General features: G+C 39.2%; 1 protein-coding gene across 2 annotated transcripts; it reads right to left on the reverse strand.

Annotated features, from left to right (window-relative positions):
- Window positions 1-4115: 4115 nt before the first annotated feature.
- On the reverse strand, window positions 4116-11151 carry LOC113098256 (uncharacterized). 2 transcript variants are annotated; one of them, XR_003288972.1, is made up of 3 exons: window positions 10981-11151; window positions 4518-10706; window positions 4116-4243 (listed from the first exon to the last, which is right to left on the reverse strand). XR_003288972.1 is itself a non-coding variant. In XM_026263270.1 (2 exons), the coding sequence occupies exon 2, from the start codon at window positions 10478-10480 to the stop codon at window positions 4727-4729; it is 5754 nt and encodes a 1917-aa protein (XP_026119055.1). In that variant the 5' UTR covers window positions 10481-10706; window positions 10981-11151; the 3' UTR covers window positions 4116-4726. The 2 variants fall into 2 exon arrangements, 1 of the variants encoding a protein (XP_026119055.1); XM_026263270.1 differs by having other exon boundaries at window positions 4116-10706.
- Window positions 11152-23479: the final 12328 nt, after the last annotated feature.

Raw genomic sequence — 23479 nt, forward strand, 5'->3', positions numbered from 1 at the left:
GTGTCACGCTTAATAATGATACGTGGCTTGGTTTTGGGAATTTTTGTGTTTCTGACCATGGCAACAACACAGTGGTCACTAATGTCGTTTGCAAAAACAGAAGCTGCTGAGTATTTGTGAGGAACGTTGGTTAGGATAAGATCAATTAAAGATGATTTATCTGGACATTTCAAGTTAGGTCTAGTGGGACTGTCAACGAGCTGAAAGAGATTTAGCGAGTCACAGTAAGCTCTGAAGACGATCTGAGCGCTGATGAAAGCGGCATAATAAGACTGTAATATCCCTAAACTACAACTGAGCGAAGATGATGACGAGGAAGAATGTATTGGACTGGCGTCAGATGAGTTGGAACGTAAGCTATCAGAGGCTATATCGATAGTAACATTTGATGGGGATAAAGACAGAAATGGGGAAAATCCGTAACATTTAGAGGCAAACAGACGCACAGTGCAAACTTCGGAGATGGTTACATCCACAAAGAAGACCCCGACAAAGAGAAAGTGTGCCCGAACGACTTATTTCATTGGAGGCATCGAGATCTGCAAGAATTATTTTGTTTCTTATGGAGTGAGTTTCCATAAACATCAAAGTTTGTCGTTTTGTGTTCATTCTAAGAACATGTACACGTTATCTCATGTTTAGTCCATGTTTAGACCTTCCCATATCTACCTATTGTTATTAGCTAGCTCATCGGTTATCACATAATCCTGTTAAAAAAGTCCTAATGCTACACAATGAAATCATTTCACCAAGTTTTATGTAGAAATCAGCAAATAACAAATAAAATTAGCATCAATATGTACTTTTTGTTTACATAAACATTAAAATAATAACATTAAAAATGATGGCCACATCTGAAAGATTAAAGATTTTTTATAAAAAGATAAAACTCACATATTTCAGCCACTAAATAATTTTTATAAATGTCAAAAAAGATAAATTACTGACATTTACAATGCACATTCTCCTTTATTATTAATAGTATGTGGTCCGATTTTTCCCGTTGTGTCTGTCGATGCTATGCAGGGGGTATGATTTATCTAAATGAGATGTAAATGAGCCCCATTGTCACTCACAGCAGTGAGGACTGCACAATCTTTAAAGGCTATTTTCTGCTTTTTTAGCTTTTTTGACTGTCTACCTTCAAATGGCCACAACTTCTCCAAATATTATCAGATTTCCATGTGTTATACATCCAGTCTGTATCCAGAACAGAGGGTCACTGCAGTCGCCCGGATCCAGTACGTTTTACAAATGCTAGAAACATGGCTTTCTAAGGAAATATTGCTATCAAATAGCACACCTAGGTTCTAACTGATGATGAAGAATTGACAGAGCAACCATCAAGTCTTAGACAGTGTTCTAGGTTATTACAAGCAGAGTTTTTAGGGTCTAACAGACATGGTTTGGTTTAGATGATTTAACAAATTTATAAAATTCTTCCTCTCATATAGTAGAGAATGAGTGGAACTGTTCCTCAGGGGGTCTATAGTGCACTGTCTAATGCGATACTGTAGCTGACGGCTGAATGGTTGCAATTGTATCTCTAATAGTATCGATTTTAGAAGTAAAGTAGTTCATAAAGTCGTTACAGCTGTTGTGTTGGGAAATGTCAACACTAGTTGAGGCTTTTTTTTTTGTTAATTTAGCCACTGTATTGAATAAATACCTGGGGATATGTTTGTTTTCTTCTAAAAGAGAAGAAAAGTAATCAGATCTAGCAGTTTTTAATGCTTTTCTATAGGTTAGATTACTTTCCGGCCAAGCAATACGAAATACCTCTAGTTTTGTTTTGCTCCAACTGCGCTCCATTTTTAGGGCTGCTCTCTTTAGGGTGCGAATATGCTCATTATACCTTGGTGTCAAACTGTTTTCCTTAACCTTCCTTAAGCGTAACGGAGCAACTGTATTTCAAGTGACAGAAAAGAGAGAGTCCATAGTTTTTGTTACATCATCAAGTTTTTCTGAGGTTTTGGATATGTTAAGGAATTTGGATACATCAGGAAAATAACTTAAAAAGAAGTATTTTGTGGTAGAAGTGATGGTTCTTCCATACTTATAACAAGAAGTAGAATTTACAATTTTGGCTATATGAAGTTTGCACAAAACTAAATAATGATCTGAGATATCATCACTTGACTGCATAATTTCAACACTATCAACAACAATTCCATGTGACAGTATTACATCTAGAGTATGATTTCGACAATGAGTAGGTCCTGAAATGTGTTGTCTATCCCCAATAGAGTTCAGAATTTCTATAAATGCTGATCCCAATGCATCTTTTTCATTATCAACATGGATATCAAAATCACCAACTATTAAAACTTTATCTGCAGCCAGAACTAACTCGGATGTAAAATCAACTCTTGAATAAAATCTGTATGGTGCCCTGCTGTACTGTATACAGTGGCCAGTACAAACATAACAGGGGATTTATCATTAACATTTGTTTCTCTGAATAATGTTATATGAAGCACCATTACTTCAAACAAGTTATACTTGAAGCCTGCCCTCTGAGAAATCCTGAAAACGTTGTTATAAATTGAAGCAACACCTCCCTCTTTGCCTTTTAGACGTGGCTCATGTTTATAACAGTAATCTTGGGGGGTGGACTCATTTAAAATAATGTAATCATCAGGTTTTAGTCAGGTATCTGTCAAAGAGAGCACATCTATATTATGATCAGTGATCATAATATTTACAAAAAGTGTTTTCGTAGAAAGGGATCTGATATTCAATAAGCCAAGCTTTATCATTTGTTTATCCATATTGCATCTTTTTCTATTTGTTGAACCACAATTAAATTGTTAATCTTAACTTGGTTTGGATGTTTTTTGTATTTTCTAGTTCGGGGAACAGACACAGTCTCTATAGTGTGATATCTACTGTAGATGAAAGAGTCTCTATGTGCTGAGAATTAACTGACCTCTGTGATGTGAGGCAGCTAGCAGATGGTCGGTTTAGCCAGTCTGTCTGCTTCCTGACCTCAGTTAGTCAAGCATAAACACTAAGACTATTTGCCATTTTTCTAGAGAGAAGAGTGACGCCACCCCAGGAGGGATGAAGACCATCTCTTTTCAACAGGTCAGGTCTGCCACAAAAGCTCGTCCAATTGTCTATGAAACCTATGTTATTCTGTGGGCACCACTTAGACATCCATCCATTGTGTGATGACAATCTGTGTCTGACAGTGTCTGACATCATGCTTGCAAGTTCACACACCTCTTTAATGTTATTTTTAGTGATCTCCGACTGGCAAAGTCGAACATCATTAGCGCCGGCATGAATAACAATCTATATTTACGTTTAGCATTAGCCAGCACTTTTACATTTGCCAAGATGTCAGGCGCTCTGGCTCCCAGTAAACATTTGACTATGGTGGCTGGTGTCTCCATATTCAGGTTCCGTACAATAGAATCATCAATAACTAGAGCACTTTCATCAGTTTTCTCAGTGGGTGCATCACTGAGTGGGGAGAACTTGTTTAATGTTTTGATCGGAACAGAAGAGTGGTGTTTTGACCCACGACTACGCTGCCCCACTGTCACCCAGTTGCCCTGCTGCAGGGGCTCTGTTGCCGGGACCGTACAAGGAATCCCTGAGCTAGATGCATCCAAAGCAGTATCTAGAGCCCTTGCATTCTTACGGTCCTCAATTAAAGTTTGGATGCGTGTCTCTAATTCTGAAATCTTTTCTATTAGCCTAACTATTTCCTTGCATTTATCACATGTGAATCCCTCATCTCTGGCAGAGATAGATAAACTGTACATGTGGCAAGAGGTGCAAATAAAAATAGCAGGAGAAGCCTTTACTCACCTTGCTTGATTAAATATTCTTACTGCGGTTGTTTGATGAACTTTTTTGATGAAAAACTGGAGCCAGAGAGAGGAGAGGAGAAAAGAAAACAGCGATAGGTTCAAATGAAAACGCTAATGACAAGCTAACGAGTGCTAATGATTTGCAGGTGTACTGCACTCACGGATATAAAATAAAAGTGAACGATCAAAATTAATCTGATAAGATTGATCGATAATATCAGAAATATGGTGTGAATTAAGTTATATTTTATCACTTTAAAAAAAACAGAGAGTGATAGTAAGTATTCTGTTCTGACCAATTGCGTTGCTTGGGCAAAGGCTTAACAGATAGCGTACAATTTCAGAAAAGAACTCCAGAAAGCAGTCTTCGTAACTTTAGTGACTTTACTGGTGATTGTTCTTCTCACTTCTTTTATGTAAAACTACAAACAAGAATAAATATGTATGAACATTATGTACACCTTTACATACACATCCAGTTAACAATACAGTTCGGTTTTGTACATGCCAAGAAATTATAATCAAATGAGATTCTATACAAACAGAAGAGAAATTAGCAGTATGCTAAAACAAAGTATCGAACCAATGATGCAAATCATATCTGTATATAACAAATACAACAATAATACTGATCTACACTTTACTTTAATCTACACAACACTTAAAGCACTATTTAGTATAAAACTTAGCACTTACAGACATATATTTCCAAGGTTTTAACGATGGAATCAATAGCCCATAGGAACTGTATGAACGTTCTTCCCGACTGCATTCACTGAGAGAAACCGAAAGTAAACGGCAAACAAAGTGCAGTACCTTAAATGTCCAGTAGGAGGCGGAAAAGAAACACTTCTAGACATAAGTAACAGCACACTCCCCGCCTGGTATAATAAATTATTATACCATTATGGATCCTTCTGTGACGTCCCAGGCAGGAGTAGTACTACTTCAGAGACAGGCCTTAGGTATACCTTAGCAGATCCTTCTCTAACTATCTTTACCTCCACCTTCCTCACATTATCATCACTGCTGGGTATGGTTTTCACAATGAGTCCAATTGGCCACTCACTACGTTTCACTTTGGAATCTTTAAGCAAGACAACATCACCTTCCTCGAGGTTCCGTCTTTTCTCAGTCCATTTCCTCCGTACTTGCAATGTTGCAAGATAGTCTCTCCTCCAAGCTTTCCAAAAAGCATCCGCCAGACACTGAACTTGTCGCCATTCTTTCTTGTAGAGGTCCTTAATGTCAAAGTCCCCAAGAGGTGCTGGTACAGTGCTAGCCTTTTGATTGAGGAGCATGGCAGGGGACAGAACTTCCAATGTGTCTGGATCAGAAGAAATAGGAAGTAAAGGTCTAGCATTCATTATTGCCATGACTTCGGACATGAGAGTAGTCAAAACCTCATGGGTAAGACGGGAAAGGCCGGTTTTTAGCAGCAATGCATCCAGAATATTCCGTGCTATGTGGATCATTCTTTCCCAAGCTCCCCCCATATGGGAAGAGTGGGGAGCATTAAATGTCCATACGCAACCTTGCTCCTGCAAGTAACCTTTTAGTTCTGGATCATCTGCATTGATTTTCAGTTCTCGACAGGCTCCGATGAAATTTGTTCCTCTGTCGGATCTGAAGTGTTTGACTGGTCCGCGAACTGCCAAAAACCGTCTGAGGGCATTAATGAAGCTTGAGGTTGACATGGACTCAATGACTTCCAAATGAACAGCCCTTGTACTTAAGCAAGAGAAAATGACAACCCATCTTTTACTTTCAGCACTGCCACCCCTAGTGCGGCGTGATATTATGTTCCATGGCCCAAAAACATCCAGACCCACATGAGTGAATGGAGGATCCACTTTCACTCTGTCCATAGGTAAATCTGACATTCTCTGTTCTTCGAGTCTACCTCTTAACTTCCTACAGAGAACGCATTGATGAATCACACGGTTGATTAGTTTAGTTCCTTTTACAATCCAGAGACCTGCTGAACGTACTGCACCGGCAGTTAGATGTCGTCCTTGATGTGCCACTCGATCATGGTAGTATCTGACCAACAACGTGGCTACGTGTTGACTTGCTGGAATTATTAGTGGGTGTTTTTCCTGTTCAGACAGTTCTGCTGATTGTAAGCGACCTCCCACTCGAATAAGTCCTTCAGTGTCTACAAAGGGAGATAGTCTCTTCAGAGCACTTTGCTGTGAGATTTCTTCACCTTTCTCCAAACTCTTGAATTCATCTTTATAGTGCTCTTGCTGCACACATTTAATAATAGAAGTCTTTGCTTGTGTGCGCTCAGACTGGAGACATTTATTGCACCAATGCCATCCTTCGCAATCCCCGGTATTTCTGTCTTGAGAAAATGATTTTGCAACATGGCCCAGCATGGCTATACTTCTTACAAGAGATCTCCACTCAGAGAAGCGTTCGAATCTGTGTGATCCCAGAGACTGTTCTGTTGTCTGCGTGGCAAAGGTTACTACATGTGGGCGAATGTCCTGATCCTTCTCTGGCTCTACAAGCTCAAATGATTCATTTTCAGGAGTTTCCCTGAGAATAGGGTGATGGAGGAATCCTGGACCATAGAACCAATTAGTTTGAGGTAGGATAGCTGCTGGAATGAATCTGGTGCCGAGATCTGCCGGATTGAGGTCTGAATCAATGTGATGCCACTGTTCTGGCTTTGTGGAATGTCTAATTTGGGCCACTCGATTAGCAACATACACATAGAATCGCCGGGAAGTATTGTAGATGTATCCTAAAACGATTCTACTGTCTGTGTAGAACTTTACTGCAGTTAGATCCACATCCAGCTCTTCTTTAATCAATCCTGCCAGCTCGACAGCAAGAACTGCCGCACACAACTCTAGACGTGGCACTGTGTGAGCAGGGTATGGTGCCAACTTTGATTTGGCCATAACAAACCCAATGTGACACTGACCGTCTGTAGTTACAACCCTCAGGTAGGCAACCGCTGCTATGGCTAATGTAGAGGCATCAGCAAAAATGATTATCTCTCTCTTGGAAGTGTTGGAAATCGAGACTGGAACATAGGGTCTGTGAATCTGGACTTCCTTGAGATCTGCTAATGAATCTGTCCATGCTTTCCACTGGGCTTCTTTATCAGATGGGAGTGGCGTGTCCCAGTCAAACTGCTCTGATGACAGCTCTCTTACTAAGGCCTTACCCTGCATGGTGACAGGTGCAACAAATCCCAAAGGATCATAGAGACTGTTAACTGTTGAAAGTATGCCCCGTCGTGTGAATGGTTTAACTACTGTAGACACCTGAAAAGTGAAACAGTCAGTCTCTAAGTTCCAGCTCAACCCTAAACTTCTTTGGAGAGGAAGAGGATCGACACTCAAATCCAGATCCTTCAGGTCATTTGCTCTTTCAGATGGAGGGAATGCTTCCATTACTTGATGGCTGTTTGATGAAATCTTGTGAAGCTTGATGTTTGACTCAGCTAACATGTTTTTGGTGTTTTTCAGTAGACTGATGGCTTCAGCGGCACTGGATACAGAGATCAGGCCGTCGTCCACATAAAAATTTTTATGGACAAAGTGCTTGGCTTCTCTTCCATGCTCGTCTTCTCCAAACTCAGCTGCTCGTCTCATCCCAAAGATTGCCACAGCTGGCGACGGGCTGTTACCGAAAACATGAACTGTCATTCGGTACTCTGTGATTTCTTTGGATAGGTCATTATCCTTGAACCACAGAAACCTCAGAAAGTTTTGGTGATCTTCCCTGACCTTGAAGCAGTAAAACATCTGTTCTACATCAGCTGTAACTGCAATCTGCTCCCTACGAAATCGCATCAAGACCCCCAGGAGCTTGTTGTTTAGATCTGGTCCACGAAGAAGAATGCTATTCAACGAGACGCCTTCATACTGTGCACTAGAATCAAAGACGACCCTAATCTTCCCAGGTTTCAGAGGGTGGTACACACCAAATATTGGTAAATACCAGCATTCTTCATCAGGCTGCAGTGGGGGAGCTATTTCTGCATGTTGGTTGATGAACAAGTTTCGCATAAACTCCACAAAGTGTTTGGCCATCTCGGGTTTCCTTTGTAAGGTGCGCTGGAGGACATTAAGACGTTTCATTGCCTGGTCTCGGTTGTTCGGCAGTGGGCTGCGAGGTAAACGGAATGGTAAGGGAGCTACCCAGTGGTTTGACTCATCCATGTACATTTCTCTGTTCATAACCTCAAGGAAGATGTTATCCTCAACAGACAGTGAAAGCTTATCATCCTCAGGAGTCCTCTGAAAGACGTTATCACCCAGGTGATCCGTGAAACAGCTTGAGACAGGACAGCAGAATTGGTATTGATCATTTGGAGTACCAAACTGTTCTTTGATCTGAATTCCTTTTGAGCAGGGTGTGAAAAAAGATGTCCGTCCATTTTGCCATATGTTTGTTCTGAAAACATTTGCAGTCTCGGATTTGTGTACTCCTCCCATACAAACCTCTCCCACAATGACCCAGCCTAAGTCAAGACGCTGAGCATATGGCAGGTTACCAGGTCCATTACACTGTTCTCGAACCTTATGCACACTTAGAATGTCCCTTCCAAAAAGAAGAAGAATGGGAGCGTTTGCATCATAAGGTGGTATTTTGTCAGCCATTGGCTTGAGATGAGAGAAGTATTGTGCAACTGCAGGAGTAGGAATTTCGTCGCGATCTTCCGGCAACATGTTGCATTCTAAGAGTGTGGGAAGTGACACTTGAGTTTTCCCATCCAGTGAACTAACAATGAAATTATCTGCTCTTCTTCCCATTGTCTTTGTTGTGCCTGCACATGTACGAAGAGTATAGGGAAAAGAATCTCCATTGATCCCAAACAGCTCGAAAAAGTCAGACTTCGCTAGAGACCGGTTACTCTGGTCATCCAGAACAACATACATCCTCTTAGCCTTTCCAGGGGAGTTAGATGGGTAAACATCCACCAAACAGATTTTTGAGCATGATCTAGGTCTAAGAGCTTTGCCACAGATTTCTGTGCACTTAGAAGTAACCTCAGATAATATATCACCTTCAGGCTCCCCGCCCTGCTCTTGCTGTGTTACTGGAGATTCCACTGCCCATGGAGCTGATCCTGGGTGCATTGCAGAGACATGGCGATCACTGTTACACTCTCTACATTTAACAGCTGCTGCACATTCCTTTGCTATGTGTTTAGTGGAATTGCAACACCTGAAGCAGATAGACTGCTCTTTGAGGTACATTTTTCTTTCATCCAGGGGTTTTCCTCTAAAACCACGGCACTTTGACAACGGATGTGGCTTATTGTGAATTGGACATTGTTTACCAGGATCTGGAGGTTGGTTGGCTTTAGAATTAGGAACTGTGGTTAGCACTTCAGTTTTCCTCACTGACACAGGTATTTTGTTGCTTACCCGTGGAAATTTCTCCTGTTTGAGATAGCACTGCATAGATAGCAAAAAACTGGGATCATTTCTTATTCTTGCTTGGTCGCAAATGAATTTGACAAAGAAGCCAAATGGGGGAAATGCGACACGATAATCCTCTTTATATTTAGCACCATGAGTGATCCATCTTTCCTGTAGATTAAAGGGAAGTTTCTCAATGATGGGATTTACTCCCCTAGCAGTGTCAAGAATTGCTAATCCAGGTAAATGTCCGCCTGACTTTGCAGATTCCAGTTCCATAAGCATGTCTCCTAACTCTCTGAGTCTTTGTCCATCCCTGTTAGAAATCTTTGGAAACTCTTCCAGTTTTCTCAACAGCGCATTCTCAATTACTTCTGGGCAACCATAACACTCTTCCAATCGCTGCCAAAGCATACGGACACCTGCTATAGGAAAATGTGCATGAACCGATCTGATCCGTTTGGCTTGCATTGATGACTCTGGGCCGAGCCATTTTGTAAGAAGGTCGAGCTCTTCTCTGGCTGTTAGTCCAAGGTCTTTTGTGACATCTTGGAAAGATGATTTCCAAGCCCAGTAGTTCTCAGGATGATCATCGAACTTCACAAGACCAGAACTCACCATCTCTTTTCTTACCATGTAGTTTGCTAAATCAGATGTATATGGTAGGCTAAACATGGGAGCTTTAATGCTGGGAGCTGGAGATGTTTGAAAAGCAGAGAGATGTCCATGATCTCTCTGGTTATCCATTGTCTCCTGTTTTATTTTTAATCCCTCCATTCCATAAGATTGATATACATGTGGAGATGTTACTGTTGCTTCACACAGAAGAGGTTCAGCATTCTTTAAGGATGACTGTAGAATCGGAGTACCAGAATACTGCTGCTGATTTTGTTCCACTGCATGCTTCTGAACATACTCCTTAGTACGCTGAGTACGAACTGAGTGTGTCTCATGGTCCAATTCCGCTATATTTCCTTCCTCAATGTCAGCTGCTGCTTCATAAATTGCCGCTTCAGCGGATGCTGCAGTCGCTTCTTTATGAGATTGTAGCAAGTATAGATCTGCTTCTACTTCTGCTTTTTTCCTCATCATAGCTGCTTCTCTTTCTGCATACGAAGCTTTAGCTCGAGCTGCTTCTGCTTTAGCTCTCGCCCGAGTCGCTGCCGCACTGGCTGATGACCGACTTGATCTTTGTGATGATTTCCAGCTAGAAGCTTGTGATCTAATCTCAAAGGCCTGAGAGGTTTCTTTCTCATCACAGTGTGACTCCATACTTGCTGCTGAAGAGATGTGCAATGCAATGTAACAATGGTCGTGTAATTCCGCTGTTTTAACCCGCTGTGTCAATGTCTTTTTACTATTCTGTTCTGACCAATTGCGTTGCTTGGGCAAAGGCTTAACAGATAGCGTACAATTTCAGAAAAGAACTCCAGAAAGCAGTCTTCGTAACTTTAGTGACTTTACTGGTGATTGTTCTTCTCACTTCTTTTATGTAAAACTACAAACAAGAATAAATATGTATGAACATTATGTACACCTTTACATACACATCCAGTTAACAATACAGTTCGGTTTTGTACATGCCAAGAAATTATAATCAAATGAGATTCTATACAAACAGAAGAGAAATTAGCAGTATGCTAAAACAAAGTATCGAACCAATGATGCAAATCATATCTGTATATAACAAATACAACAATAATACTGATCTACACTTTACTTTAATCTACACAACACTTAAAGCACTATTTAGTATAAAACTTAGCACTTACAGACATATATTTCCAAGGTTTTAACGATGGAATCAATAGCCCATAGGAACTGTATGAACGTTCTTCCCGACTGCATTCACTGAGAGAAACCGAAAGTAAACGGCAAACAAAGTGCAGTACCTTAAATGTCCAGTAGGAGGCGGAAAAGAAACACTTCTAGACATAAGTAACAGCACAGTAAGATCGCTTATACATCAGCGCTCCTACAGTCACTCTGGAGAAACTGCGGCAGCTGAGTCATCTGGCTGCCCGAACACTCATGTGATACTTTGATGCCACACGTAACAGTCATGTTGCGTCGGCGCAGTCTCAAGTCGGACAAAATTTCTAACCGGTATGCACTGCTTTAAGTCAGATTGCGATCGGTTTGCACAGTGCTGTGTGAAGTCGAACACACCTAATGCCTAATACTCAGTGAGTCAACTGCTTAAAGAATCTGATGCAGCCAGTTCTTCCCACTAGTGATTCCCAATGGTTTTAGTGGATGGTTAGTCGTCGTCGCCCCCCTATTGTTCAGAGAATGGTACACCAGGGTTCTTACACCTTTGAGTAAAATCCAAGCACTTCCAAGGACATTTCAGTTTCCAGCACATTATGACTGGGTAAATTACCTTTCTACACACATAGTCTTATCTTTCAATTAAATTAAATTAAATTAAATTAAATTCAAGTTTATTTGTATAGTGCTTTTTACAATACAAATCATTACAAAGCAACAGAAAATTGTTTCTACAATATTTAGTAGTAGCTTATAGGTGGTGACTGTCAGTTTGTCCACGTATGACAGGATTTTTAGAAAAACTAGTACAAGACATAGTCAGCCAGACGATGAACATTATTAATATTATTAATAATTAATAGTTATTACATGATGTAATCACACTTGTAGCAATATTTGTTAATTCTGTTTGTTGATTCAGGGTTAGCATCATCTGAGGTCCTCTGAGGGTCAGCATCATCTCTTCTCAGGTGTTCTGGATCCAGACTGGAGCTTGTGTAAATCCTAGCTACCAAGGGATGTAAATCCCGTGGCAAAACAGAAACAAATAGAGACATCATTAGCATTGCTGCTGATCCAACAAATTAAAATTAATTAGTTTAACCCAAGCTATGAATAAGAATAAGAATAAGAATAAGAATTTGCATTTGATCAGATGCAACTATACTCACAATTTAAGAGATACATTATTCGAATCCTTGGCGAAAGAGATGTATTTTTTATCTAGATTTAAAAAGAGAGAGAGTGTGTCTGAACCCCGGACATTATAAGGAAGGCTAGAGTTTCCAGAGTTTGGGAGCCAAATGTGAAAAAGCTCTACCTCCTTTAGTGGACTTTGCTATCCAAGGAACTACCGCTACAAAAGTCCAGCGTTTTGTGACCTTAGGGAGCATGATGGATTGAAACGTGGTAGAAGGCTAGCATGGTATGCAGGAGCTAAACCATTTAGGGCCTCATAGGTAAGTTATGATAATTTTTAACTGATACAGAACTTAATAGGTAGCCAGTGCAGAGACTGTAAAATTGGTGTAATATGATCATATTTTCTTGACCTAGTAAGGACTCTAGCTGCTGCATTTTGGACTACCTGTAGCTCGTTTATTGAAGAAGCAGGACAAACCACCTAGAAGTGCATTACAATAGTCCAATCTTAGTTAAAACACACGCACAGATACTCCATGGACACCTTTACTTGTAAATAGTTTTGATTTTTAAAGGCACATTTGCATTGCTTTAAACAAAATCATAAAATTGCCAGCAGGTGGCGCATTTGGACCAGTACAACGGTTTGTATGAACGTCCTTACATTTATTTGATGTCCTTAGATTTTTGTCACAATGACGATTAATGTGTGTGGGGGAATGACACATCATAATTAATTAATTCCTTACATTTATATTGCGCTTTTCTAGGCACTCAAAGCGCTTTACATAGACAGGGGGTATCTCCTCATCCAGCACCAGTGTGCAGCATCCACCTGGATGATGCGATGGCAGCCATATTGTGCCAGAACGCCAACCAAACACCAGCTTACTGGTGGAGAGGAGACAGAGTGATGAAGCCAATCAGCGGATATGGGGATTGTTAGGAGGCCATGATGGTCAGAGGGCAATGGGCGAATTTAGCCAGGATGCCGAGGTCACAACTCTACTCTTTTCGAAAGACATCCTGGGATTTTTAATGACCACAGAGAGTCAGGACCTCCGTTTAGCGTCTCATCCGAAGGACGGTGCTCGTTGACAGTATAGTGTCCCCATCACTACACTGGGGACCACACAGACCACAGGGTGAGCACCCCCTGCTGGCCTCACTAGTACCTCTTCCAGCAGCAACCTAGTTTTCTCAGGAGGTCTCCCATCCAGGTACTGACCAAGCTCAGCCCTGCTTAGCTTCAGTGGGCAACCGGTCTTGGGCTCCAGGGTGATATGGCTGCCGGTCATATTCATACATCCTTCAATAGGTGATTTTAGAAGCATAACAAGATTGCGCCCATGCGCTATTTCTGAAATTTCTGTAACTGTGTTTTTGTTACTGTTTCCTGGGGATCTGTGGTGTGTTATTATTTTATAAATAAATAAAACCTTGTTATAAATAAAATATTGATTCATTTGTCTTTTTGACTGTATATCAGTAAATAAACACTAGGCTATATAATAATATTATAATCCAGGTATTTATAGCCTAGTTTAATTTTTAATCCAATTTTGAGTTTGCCGGTATAATAATTCCCAATTAATACAAAAACAAACACTGGATATCAGCAGGTCAAACAGACGCCATTACACTTAATATCTACATGACTTTTGACTGGTCTCAAGGGCCATTGAGAACACTGTGCCACAATTACAAACATCAGTGGACAAAGATGGCGTACTATTTACAAGTACTATTGTGTTTATTTAATACAATAATTTTTTTTCTATGTAAATTTTCCTATGTATTTTTTTTTTCTCCTTTCCAACTGGCAGACGTCGATATTAGTGAGCAGCTGATATACTGTATGGTACCATTAGTTAGAAACTTATATATCTGTTGAGCTAATAAACAATAAATGTTTATAGTTGTTTTTTGTTTATTTGTTTGTTTGTTTGTTGGAGGAAATCAAGACCATTGGAACGACCTTCCTGTAGCTCATACAGTAAAGCAGCAAAACCACGGTCAATTGGTTCAATTCCCATGAAATGCATTAACTGAAAAGATGTATTACTTGCGTTAAAATTACTCCTTTGTCAACAAGGCTATCATGTTGTGTTGTGCATTTTGTGTTTCTTAAATACACATTGAATCATATTTTCACACTTTTTGCATAATTTGACAATTATGGCTTGGGTAGAAATTAAAAAATAATATACAATTAAAACAATTCTCTTTATTTGCTTTACTCAACACTGTTCTTGACAGTGTTGATAACCATTAATAACCAGACTTTTGCATAAACTTTTTTAATGGCAAATTTGTTCAGTATGGAGAAAATGACGCCTCATGCCAATCAACAGTCATCATTTTTTATATTTATATATAAATGAATATAAATATTAAAATACATTTTAAATGAATATAAAGCATTTGCATTGGCATATAGAACATGAACCCTATTTAAGGATAATTATGATCCATTTATTTTAAATTTTTTACACCCCCCAAATAAATAAAATAACATAAAAATAAAATAGCATAAAAATAAAATAACATAAAAACTTACTGTCAAGTGTTTTATTTAAAAATAAATTGAAGGCAGTACTGCAAAAACTAGACAAAAACCCAATAGAATATTTCCATTTTGATTATTGCTATTTAACCAACAACTGTTTAAAATTCTTTAATTTTTCATCATAATTATCTTCACAAATATATACAACTTTCTAATGAATTTTGAAGCCTAAATACAATCACCAGAAAAGCTAAATTTTGTCCAATAAAATTAAACTACACCACAGTCACATTAATTCAAAATAACCACCATTGAGCTTCAGACACTTTCAGTCTTAAAAATAAAAATAAAAATCCTTGAAAGTTTGAGAATAGTTACAATAGTGTGCAAAGAGTATGATTATAAAATATACACAACAAGGCTGTGAAATCGGTTAGTGAGTGGATCTTTCCCTGTTTAGCGTGATAATGCTTAATGTCACATTAACCTCTGAAGTCTGACTTAGCCAACAGCCTTTTTGATAATAACAGCTTTTTTTGAAGACAAGCAAAGGCTTTTAAAGAATCACAAAGGGAAATTACTGATTTATTTAATGTTGCAGAATGAAATGTGTAAATGTTCTTTTTGAGCATTTGTTGACCTCATTTTTGGCATTTAAAAATAAACAAATCTAAGCGCGCCAACTTAGGATACAAACAACAATGGTAGCATGACCTGTGTTTTGCTAAAAAATACAGGGAAGAGAGTCATGAGACTGGTGTTTGGTATCAGTATGGCACCACCCATGAGTCCCATTTCTGCCTCACGTGTAATCATCAGTCCGCTGCACCCGTGGAGAACACACTTCCTTCTCTACCTCCTAATTGTGTGCAGCTTGCTATCATATTAAAATGTAATCTTGGAGTGACCATTACTGCCTGTGAGAGTTAAAAAATAACTTAAATTAGTGCAGTCAGATATTTTGGTAATTTTGGAAATTTTTGGTTTGATGGTGTGTGTGTGTGTGTGTGTGTGTGTGTGTGTTTGTGTGAAAGTCATAATTTAATAAGGCTAAATTATTTATTAATCTTAAAATTAACTTCTATATACTGTTTAATCTTCATATTACTGTTTTATATCACTGGCCTAACGATTTTTAAAAACAGATGGGCTGCACTGGCTGTGGATGTGCAAAAACATCAAGGTGTTACTTCAGGGTCGAATTACTCAATTTGTTTGAAAATTGTAAAAAAAAAAAAAAAAAAAAAAAAAAAGTTGATCCTATTTATTATTTAGAAGTATTTATTTTTTTTTTATTTTTTTTTGTTTTTAGAATTACAGCTACAATATTTAGCAAATTAAAATATTTATCATCAAAATATTCAATAATAGCACTAATATTGCAACATCAAATATTGTTAAAACTGAACTTATCTGTAATAATTCTCAGCTACAGTCATACAGATGAACCTATAAAGTTTTTGTGAAATTATTTTGTTGTTTATTATCAATAACATGTGGTCAGATATCTTTCACATCCCCAGTGTAAACTTCATGACCTTCTTTGGAACTGGTCTATTTTAGATAATACAGAAATGCTGCATTATTTCATATTGATAAAATGTCGCTGACGCATGCAGCAGTGTCATTCCCGCATGCTTAGGTTCCCAAAAATGTATTCCGATATTTTGCCACCTATTTTAACTTGTTTTAACTGGTTTACAAAGTGCAGTAAAACCTCTGCTGTAGTTAGTTTTGTTGTTGTATTCATGTAACATGAGGTGCAGACTGGAAATTCAACAGGAGTCTCCTAACCACACAGTCTTCAAAAGAGGAAACAGATTAAATTATAGAGCGATGGCACTTCCAAAACACCATAATATGATCAACCATGAGACTCTCTCTGAATAGTCTAATGCACTTCTCATAAAAGAACTGAAGACTCTTGCCACACCATGACCAACACATGGACTGAAAATGGGTTCAAAACAGTGTGAAAAAAATCTCCTACACAAAAATCCAATTTACACCTTAGAACCTTGGTGTAATGTATCATTGTTTTATTTTTTTTATGTGTGTGTGTTTTTCTTAAATCAGCTATTTTAATTTTTATAATTATGCATATTATGTTTATTTTTATATTGTATATTTAAATACAAATACTTGAGTTTTTTTTATATTAAAAGATGATTCAAGAAAATGTTTAAAAAATGTAAATAAAAAAAATAATGAAAAAATAACCACACAAACAAAAATGTTCTAAAAAAACAATTAATTATAAGAAGTGAAAGTTCTATGTGTGTGTGTGTGTGTGTGTGTGTGTGTGTGTGTGTGTATATATATATATATATATATATATATATATATAGATAGATAGATAGATAGATAGATAGCTAGATAGCTAGCTAGCTAGCTAGATAGATAGATAGACAGATACATTTTAACTTTAAAATTCCATAAAATATGTATGTTTAAAAAGCATAAACCAGTCATGTTTATTTTTCCTCTTGTTATTTTAACAGAAAATGTATGATCAGCTCTGTTCACTTAATGATACCTTCTCCTCCTCAAGTAACAATTTATGATCCATATTGATAGATTATTATTTTTATTATATATATATATATTACTTAGGTTTAGTCATTACTTGCATTATGTGTGTGTGTATGAGTGATATAAAATATTAAAATACCAGATAGATTAAAAGGGGAAAAATATTAATAAATAATATTTAATAATATTTAATAATACTTATATTTATGGCAAACTATTATTTAAAATGTTATTTATAACAGCATAAAGGTATCATGTAAGACTTTTAAAGCATGGTTCTTTATGCTCTTTATGTAATATTTAGAACTGTTTTTCTGAAGAGTGCATAAATGCGTGGACGTACTATTCATCATGATGTGCTGCTTCACTGGCATTCACAAATCCTCTTCTGTGGCCTCGTGGGTTTTCAAAGTACCCACTGTATGCACACTTCAGTGTCTTGCCAGAATCAATAGATCATTTGGGTAACTTTTCGAAAACTGTTAATTCGGACATTCTATGTTTTTCACCTACTGTATATTTAAATGCTCTTCTAGTGTTTATTTACTGTTTGCTAGGGTGTTGCTATGTAATTACTAAGACGTTGTTTATGGTTTGCCCAGATCAAAAGAGGCCAGCAACAAATTTCACAAATTTTATCAGATATGTATCAAATTTCTATGATCTGATACTTATCTTATAGTTATGACCCAGGTCCATTCCCTCAGTAAGAACTGAAATATTTTTACCTGTTCCATCAGTGAAAATTGTCTGTTTGCATGAAAAACTAATAGAACAATATAAATTAATTTAAATAATGTAATTATATTGAATTTTTGAAGATGAGGAGCATCCAGATTGGCTCAGCAGTTGGCCTGAATTTAGGGGTCTGAATGCTTTTTCAGAGTATGTATCTGGCTCCATATGGAGAAGCAAGGTGAGACTTCAGCGCCACCAGAATGAATTCCATGCAAAGACTGCCATCATATTTACCACACTGGACCCTGCTACTGCTAAGACTGCAATACAAATCATATGATGACTCTCAAACCCTTATTTTGGGAAAGCCTGGCTTTAGAGGCATTTTGTACATCAGATGGTATTTTTTAACCAAGGAAAAGGATTTCCCAAGCTTTTTGTTTTCTTGTACATTGAACCACAGAAACACATCAGTGACGGTGTAGCAACCATTGTGAACTAGTGATGGGAGAAATTGTCACGGTTCATGAATGCACCGTCTCCAGCTGTATTCATGTTACGTCATGTTGATTGTTTCATGTGGGTGTTGCTGCTGATCATCTGATCGTCAGGTGCATCTCATTCCAACGGCCTATTTAACACCCTGTCTTTCGTCTCTTGTTTGTCAGATCGTTGTTTGAGGTCCTCCGTGTTAGATGTCTGTCCTGATTCTCATGTTCCTGCCCTTGCTTGTCTCTTGTTCGGTCGTCTCTGGATTGTTCCTCTCTCTTCATCCATCTCATCATAAACTCTGTCAACTTGCATTTGCCTCCTGTTTTCCATACTAAACCGTCAGAATGATCTGACCATTATGGAGGCAGCGAGTAGTCACCATTCCACCCTCGAAGAGTTTCTCAGCGCCAGTGTTCAGAGGAGAGACTACCAGGAGAGGAGTCTTAACGACACTGGTCGCACGGTTTAAGCCTTGGTGACGCAGGTGTCCAAGCTCACTCAACAGTTCCAGCTACTACGAGCTCCCACCGCGCCGCCCACACCGCCTGTTCTCCCAGTACCATCTGAGACCCCCTCCCAGCTGGAACCACATCTCCCGATCCCGGAGACGTACTCGGACAGTAAGTCTCGTGCTGCTTCTCTTCCTCCACATCATCCCTACGACTGTGCCATAGATTTATTGTCAGGTAAGTCTCCGCCTAAAGGCAAATTATATTCACTTTCTATTCTGGAAAGGGAGGCTATGGAGAAATATATTTCTGATTCTCTAGCTTCTAAGTTCATCCGCCCTTCCTCTTCTCCTGCAGGGGCGGGGTTCTTTTTTGTGGGAAAGAAGGACGGATCACTGCGACCTTGTATTGATTACCGGGGACTGAACAACATCACGGTAAAGAATACTTATCCTTTGCCATTGATGTCTTCGGCCTTCGAGAGGTTGCAGGGAGCGTCAATTTTCACAAAACTGGACTTACGCAATACTCATCATTTGGTTCGGGGAAGGAAGGGGAATGAATGGGGAATGAATGGAAGACCACTTTTAACACCCCCAGAGGGAACTTTGAATATTTGGTTATGCCCTTCAGGCTTTCCAACTCCCCAGCGGTCTTCCAGGCACTCGTCAACGACATGCTGCGAGATATGATTGATCAGTTCATATATGTCTACCTGGACGACATATTGATTTTTTCTTCTTCTCTCCAGGAACATGTGCAGCACGTCTGACCAGTGCTTCAGAGGTTGCTAGAGAATGGGCTTTTTGTCAAAGGCGGAGAAATGCGAGTTTCATGCACAGTCAATTCCATTTCTGGGGTATATTGTGTCGACTGAGGGAATACGCATGGATCCCGAGAAAGTTAAGGCTGTGGTAGAGTGGCCAAGTCCAGATTCCCGTAAGGCCCTACTGAGGTTTCTGGGGTTTGCTAACTTCTACCGGTGTTTTATTCGCAACTTCAGCCAACTAGCCGCACCTCTGACCGCTTTGTCCTCCGCCAAGACTGTGTTCAGGTGGTCAGACACAGCTGAGGCTGTGTTTGCCAAACTGAAGAGCCACTTCATTTCAGCCCCTATTTTGATTACCCCTGACCCTATACGTCAGTTTGTGGTGGAGGTCGATGCGTCGGAGGTGGGGTTAGGAGTGGTGTTTTCACAACGTTCTCCCTTAGACTACAAGGTCCATCCTTGCGCGTTTTTTTCTTATCATTTATCTCCTACTGAACGAAATTACGATATTGGTAACCGACATTTGTTGGCAGTTAAGATGGCATTGAAGGAATGGCGACACTGGTTAGAAGGATTGGGGGTTTCTTTTTATAGTATGGACTGACCACAAGAATTTAGAGTACATTAGCACCGCCAAAAGGTTGAACTCCAGGCAGGCTCGATGGGCACTTTTTTCCGGACGTTTTGACCTTACTATCTCGTACCGCCCGGGTTCCAAAAATATCAAACCCGATTCTTTGTCACATATTTTTGACCATTCCGAATGCCCGTCCACTCCCGAGTGTATTTTTCCTGAGACATTAGTGGTCTCCACTCTCTCGTCAGAATCAGAATCAGAATGAGCTTTATTGCCAGGTATGTTTACACATACAAGGAATTTGTTTTCATGACAGAAGCTCCACAGTACAACAGAATGACAGAGACAGAACATAAAACACATAAAAAAAGAATAAAAAATACAAATAAGTAGATAGTGAATGACAATATACAAACTGACAATTGTAGGCAGGTATATTACAAAATTTAGTTATGTATGTACATGTGTATTATGTGCAAAATTTAAGTGTATACTAAGTATGTGTGTTAGATAAATAAAGTGTATGTGTATATAAATATAAAGTGTAGTGTGTTCGCAGTGGGGTGTGTGTTATCCAGTGGGGACATTGCTCTAATGTAGCTTACCATCCAGGGGTTAACCTCACTAGATTTTTAGTCAAGCAACGATTCTGGTGGCCACTTATAGCTCGCGACATTCATAGTTTTGTTTTGGCTTGCTCGGTTTGTGCCACTGGTAAGACTTCCAATCGGCCCCCTGATGGGTTACTCCAACCGCTGCCGGTCCCTTCGAGACCCTGGTCAAACATCGCTCTAAATTTTAGAATCCTTCCTCCTGGAGCCAACAATTGTCTATGGTGGAGTACGCCCACAATACCTTACCAGTATCAGCTACGGGCCTATCTCCTTTTGAGTGTAGTGTAGGTTACCAGCCACCTATTTTTCTCAGTGTGGAATCTGAAGTCGCGGTTCACGCCTTCGTCCAGAGGTGTCACCGCACTTGGACTAGAGCCCGCGAGACTCTACTCCAAGTGGGGGCACGCACCAAGGCCAAAGCCGATTGCCACCGGTCTAGGCCTCCCGTATACGTCGTGGGTCAAAAAGTGTGGCTTTCTACCAAGAATATTCCTCTCCGCTCTGTATCTAATAAATTGGCTACCAAATTTATTGGCCCGTTTACTGTCACCAAGATCATTAGTCTGGTGGCAGTCCGCCTTAAACTCCCTCCTGCGTACAGGAGAATTCACCCCACCTTTCACGTATCTAAAATAAAGCCCGTATTTCATTCCGCCTACCCCGGTCCCCCCCGTCGCGACTCGTAGATGGGGAGACCACCTATTCGGTTAATCGGATTCTGGACTCTAGACGGAGGGGACGCGGATTTCAGTACTTGGTGGACTGGGAGGGTTACGGTCCGGAGGAGAGAAGTTGGGTACCTGCTAGGGACATCCTGGATCACTTAAATCGATAATTATAATCGACAGGTAAGAGATTCTGGGGATGCCAGGAGGTATATCCATTTTTACTTAGACTGTGTATTTTCATTATATCCATTTTGCATGTTGAATCATATTAATCCATTTTTTTTACTTAGAGTGTGTATTTTTACATGTTGTATTATATTAATACCATTTTACTTAGTCTCTGTATGCATGTTTTGTATTATAGTATGTTTTGTATTATATGCATTTTTACTTATAGTATTTATGTTTTCTATCTTCTATTATATCCATGTTTACTATCTTTTATTATATCCATTTTACTTGTATTGTATGCTGTAACATTTTTTTTTTAATAAAAGATTGATTCAAACCCCTTGTGCGCGTCATTCTTTTCCAACGGTTGCAACAGCAGCATGTCAGAGCTCATGAAAGAGACTTATTATACGCCCTCCAAACCGGGCTCTTTAGGTGGTAAAAAACGATTAAGAGACACCGTCTTGAAAGTTTTTAGAATGGCTGGCTGGTGAGGATGCTTACACATTACACAAAACAGTGCCTATAAAATACAAACGAAACAGAGTGGTCGTGTACGGGATCGATACTCAGTTCCAGGCTGATCTCGTCGACATGATCACCTACGCCAAGGATAATGATGGTCATAAATATCTGCTGAAGTGCATAGACGTATTTACCAAGTACCAACAGCTCCCGCTTTCAAATCAGCATCAATAACTTTCTAGCCGTCAACGACATTGTTATGTTCCACCCAGTCTAGTATAGGGGAAAGCAACATTAAAGTAAAAAACATAACTGTGATACAACAATTTATTTGATGTAACACAAACAAGGAATTATTAAGTCTTCAGGAGTGGATGAAAACCCAAAGAAAATACAATAAAAAAATGCCTCTAACTATTGCGACCAAGTCTACACTTACCTTACAGAAATAAAAAGTAAATAAACAACAATATAATTCCCCTACTCCCTCTCTAGTTGTAAATAGGAGAAAATGATTCAAAAATAATAAAAAAGAGGGCACCCACTCCCTAGAACTTCCAGTTTTTTGTATGTTATAATGTATATATTGAAATCAGAAGATACGTTTCCACAAATGGGATCAAAATAAATACAGAAAGAAACAAGTGTCTATATCAATGTAACAATGTTTACAAGTTAACAGCAAGGCAAAGAATTAAGTAGAAAGGTTTTACACTCATTCACAACTGAACAACAGCAAAGCTTAGAAACAACCAACAATTAGCTAAAGCCCCAAAACAACAAAAGAACCATGCACTCTCTTCCCTTGAGCACAATGAGGCTTTTAAACTTCGACAAGACCACTCCCCAAACGAGCATCCTTCATTCCAGGAAATCACCTTCACCTGGCTTTACCTGCAGAGAAATAAGGCATGGGGGGTGGGGGGACAACCCCGACTGCCACGACTGCCACCTAGTGGTTGGGAAGATGTATACATGTATACAGAATAAAATTAGTCTGTCGAACGTAACACCCCCACCCTTAAATTACAAACCAGAGGTTTGTATATAATACAAGACAGTATTCCCTTAAAATTCACCATCATAAACACGTGACAGAGCATCATCAACAACATTTTCAACTCCTTTCTTATAATGAATGTCTAGATTGAACTCCTGTACAATGAGCGACCATCTCATCAAATGCTGGTTTGAGTTGGACATTTGTGACAAAAACAAAACAAAACAAGGGATTGTGGTCCGTATACACCCTAATGGGATTACAGCTTCCACCAACATATACTTCAAAATGCTGAAGTGCCAGCAACAGAGATAGTGCTTCTTTCTCGATAGTACTATATTTTCTTTGACTCTTCGTAAACTTTTTAGAGAAGTAAGCTACAGGGTGTTCAACACCAGAGTCATCATCCTGCAGCAATACAGCTCCAGCTCCAC

Source organism: Carassius auratus, unplaced genomic scaffold (genome assembly GCF_003368295.1).
Source record: "Carassius auratus strain Wakin unplaced genomic scaffold, ASM336829v1 scaf_tig00216461, whole genome shotgun sequence".
NCBI lineage: Eukaryota > Metazoa > Chordata > Actinopteri > Cypriniformes > Cyprinidae > Carassius > Carassius auratus.

Coding starts and splice junctions, on each gene's coding strand:
- LOC113098256 (XM_026263270.1), bottom strand. CDS start 10,480: ATGGAGTCACACTGTGATGAGAAAGAAACCTCTCAGGCCTTTGAGATT.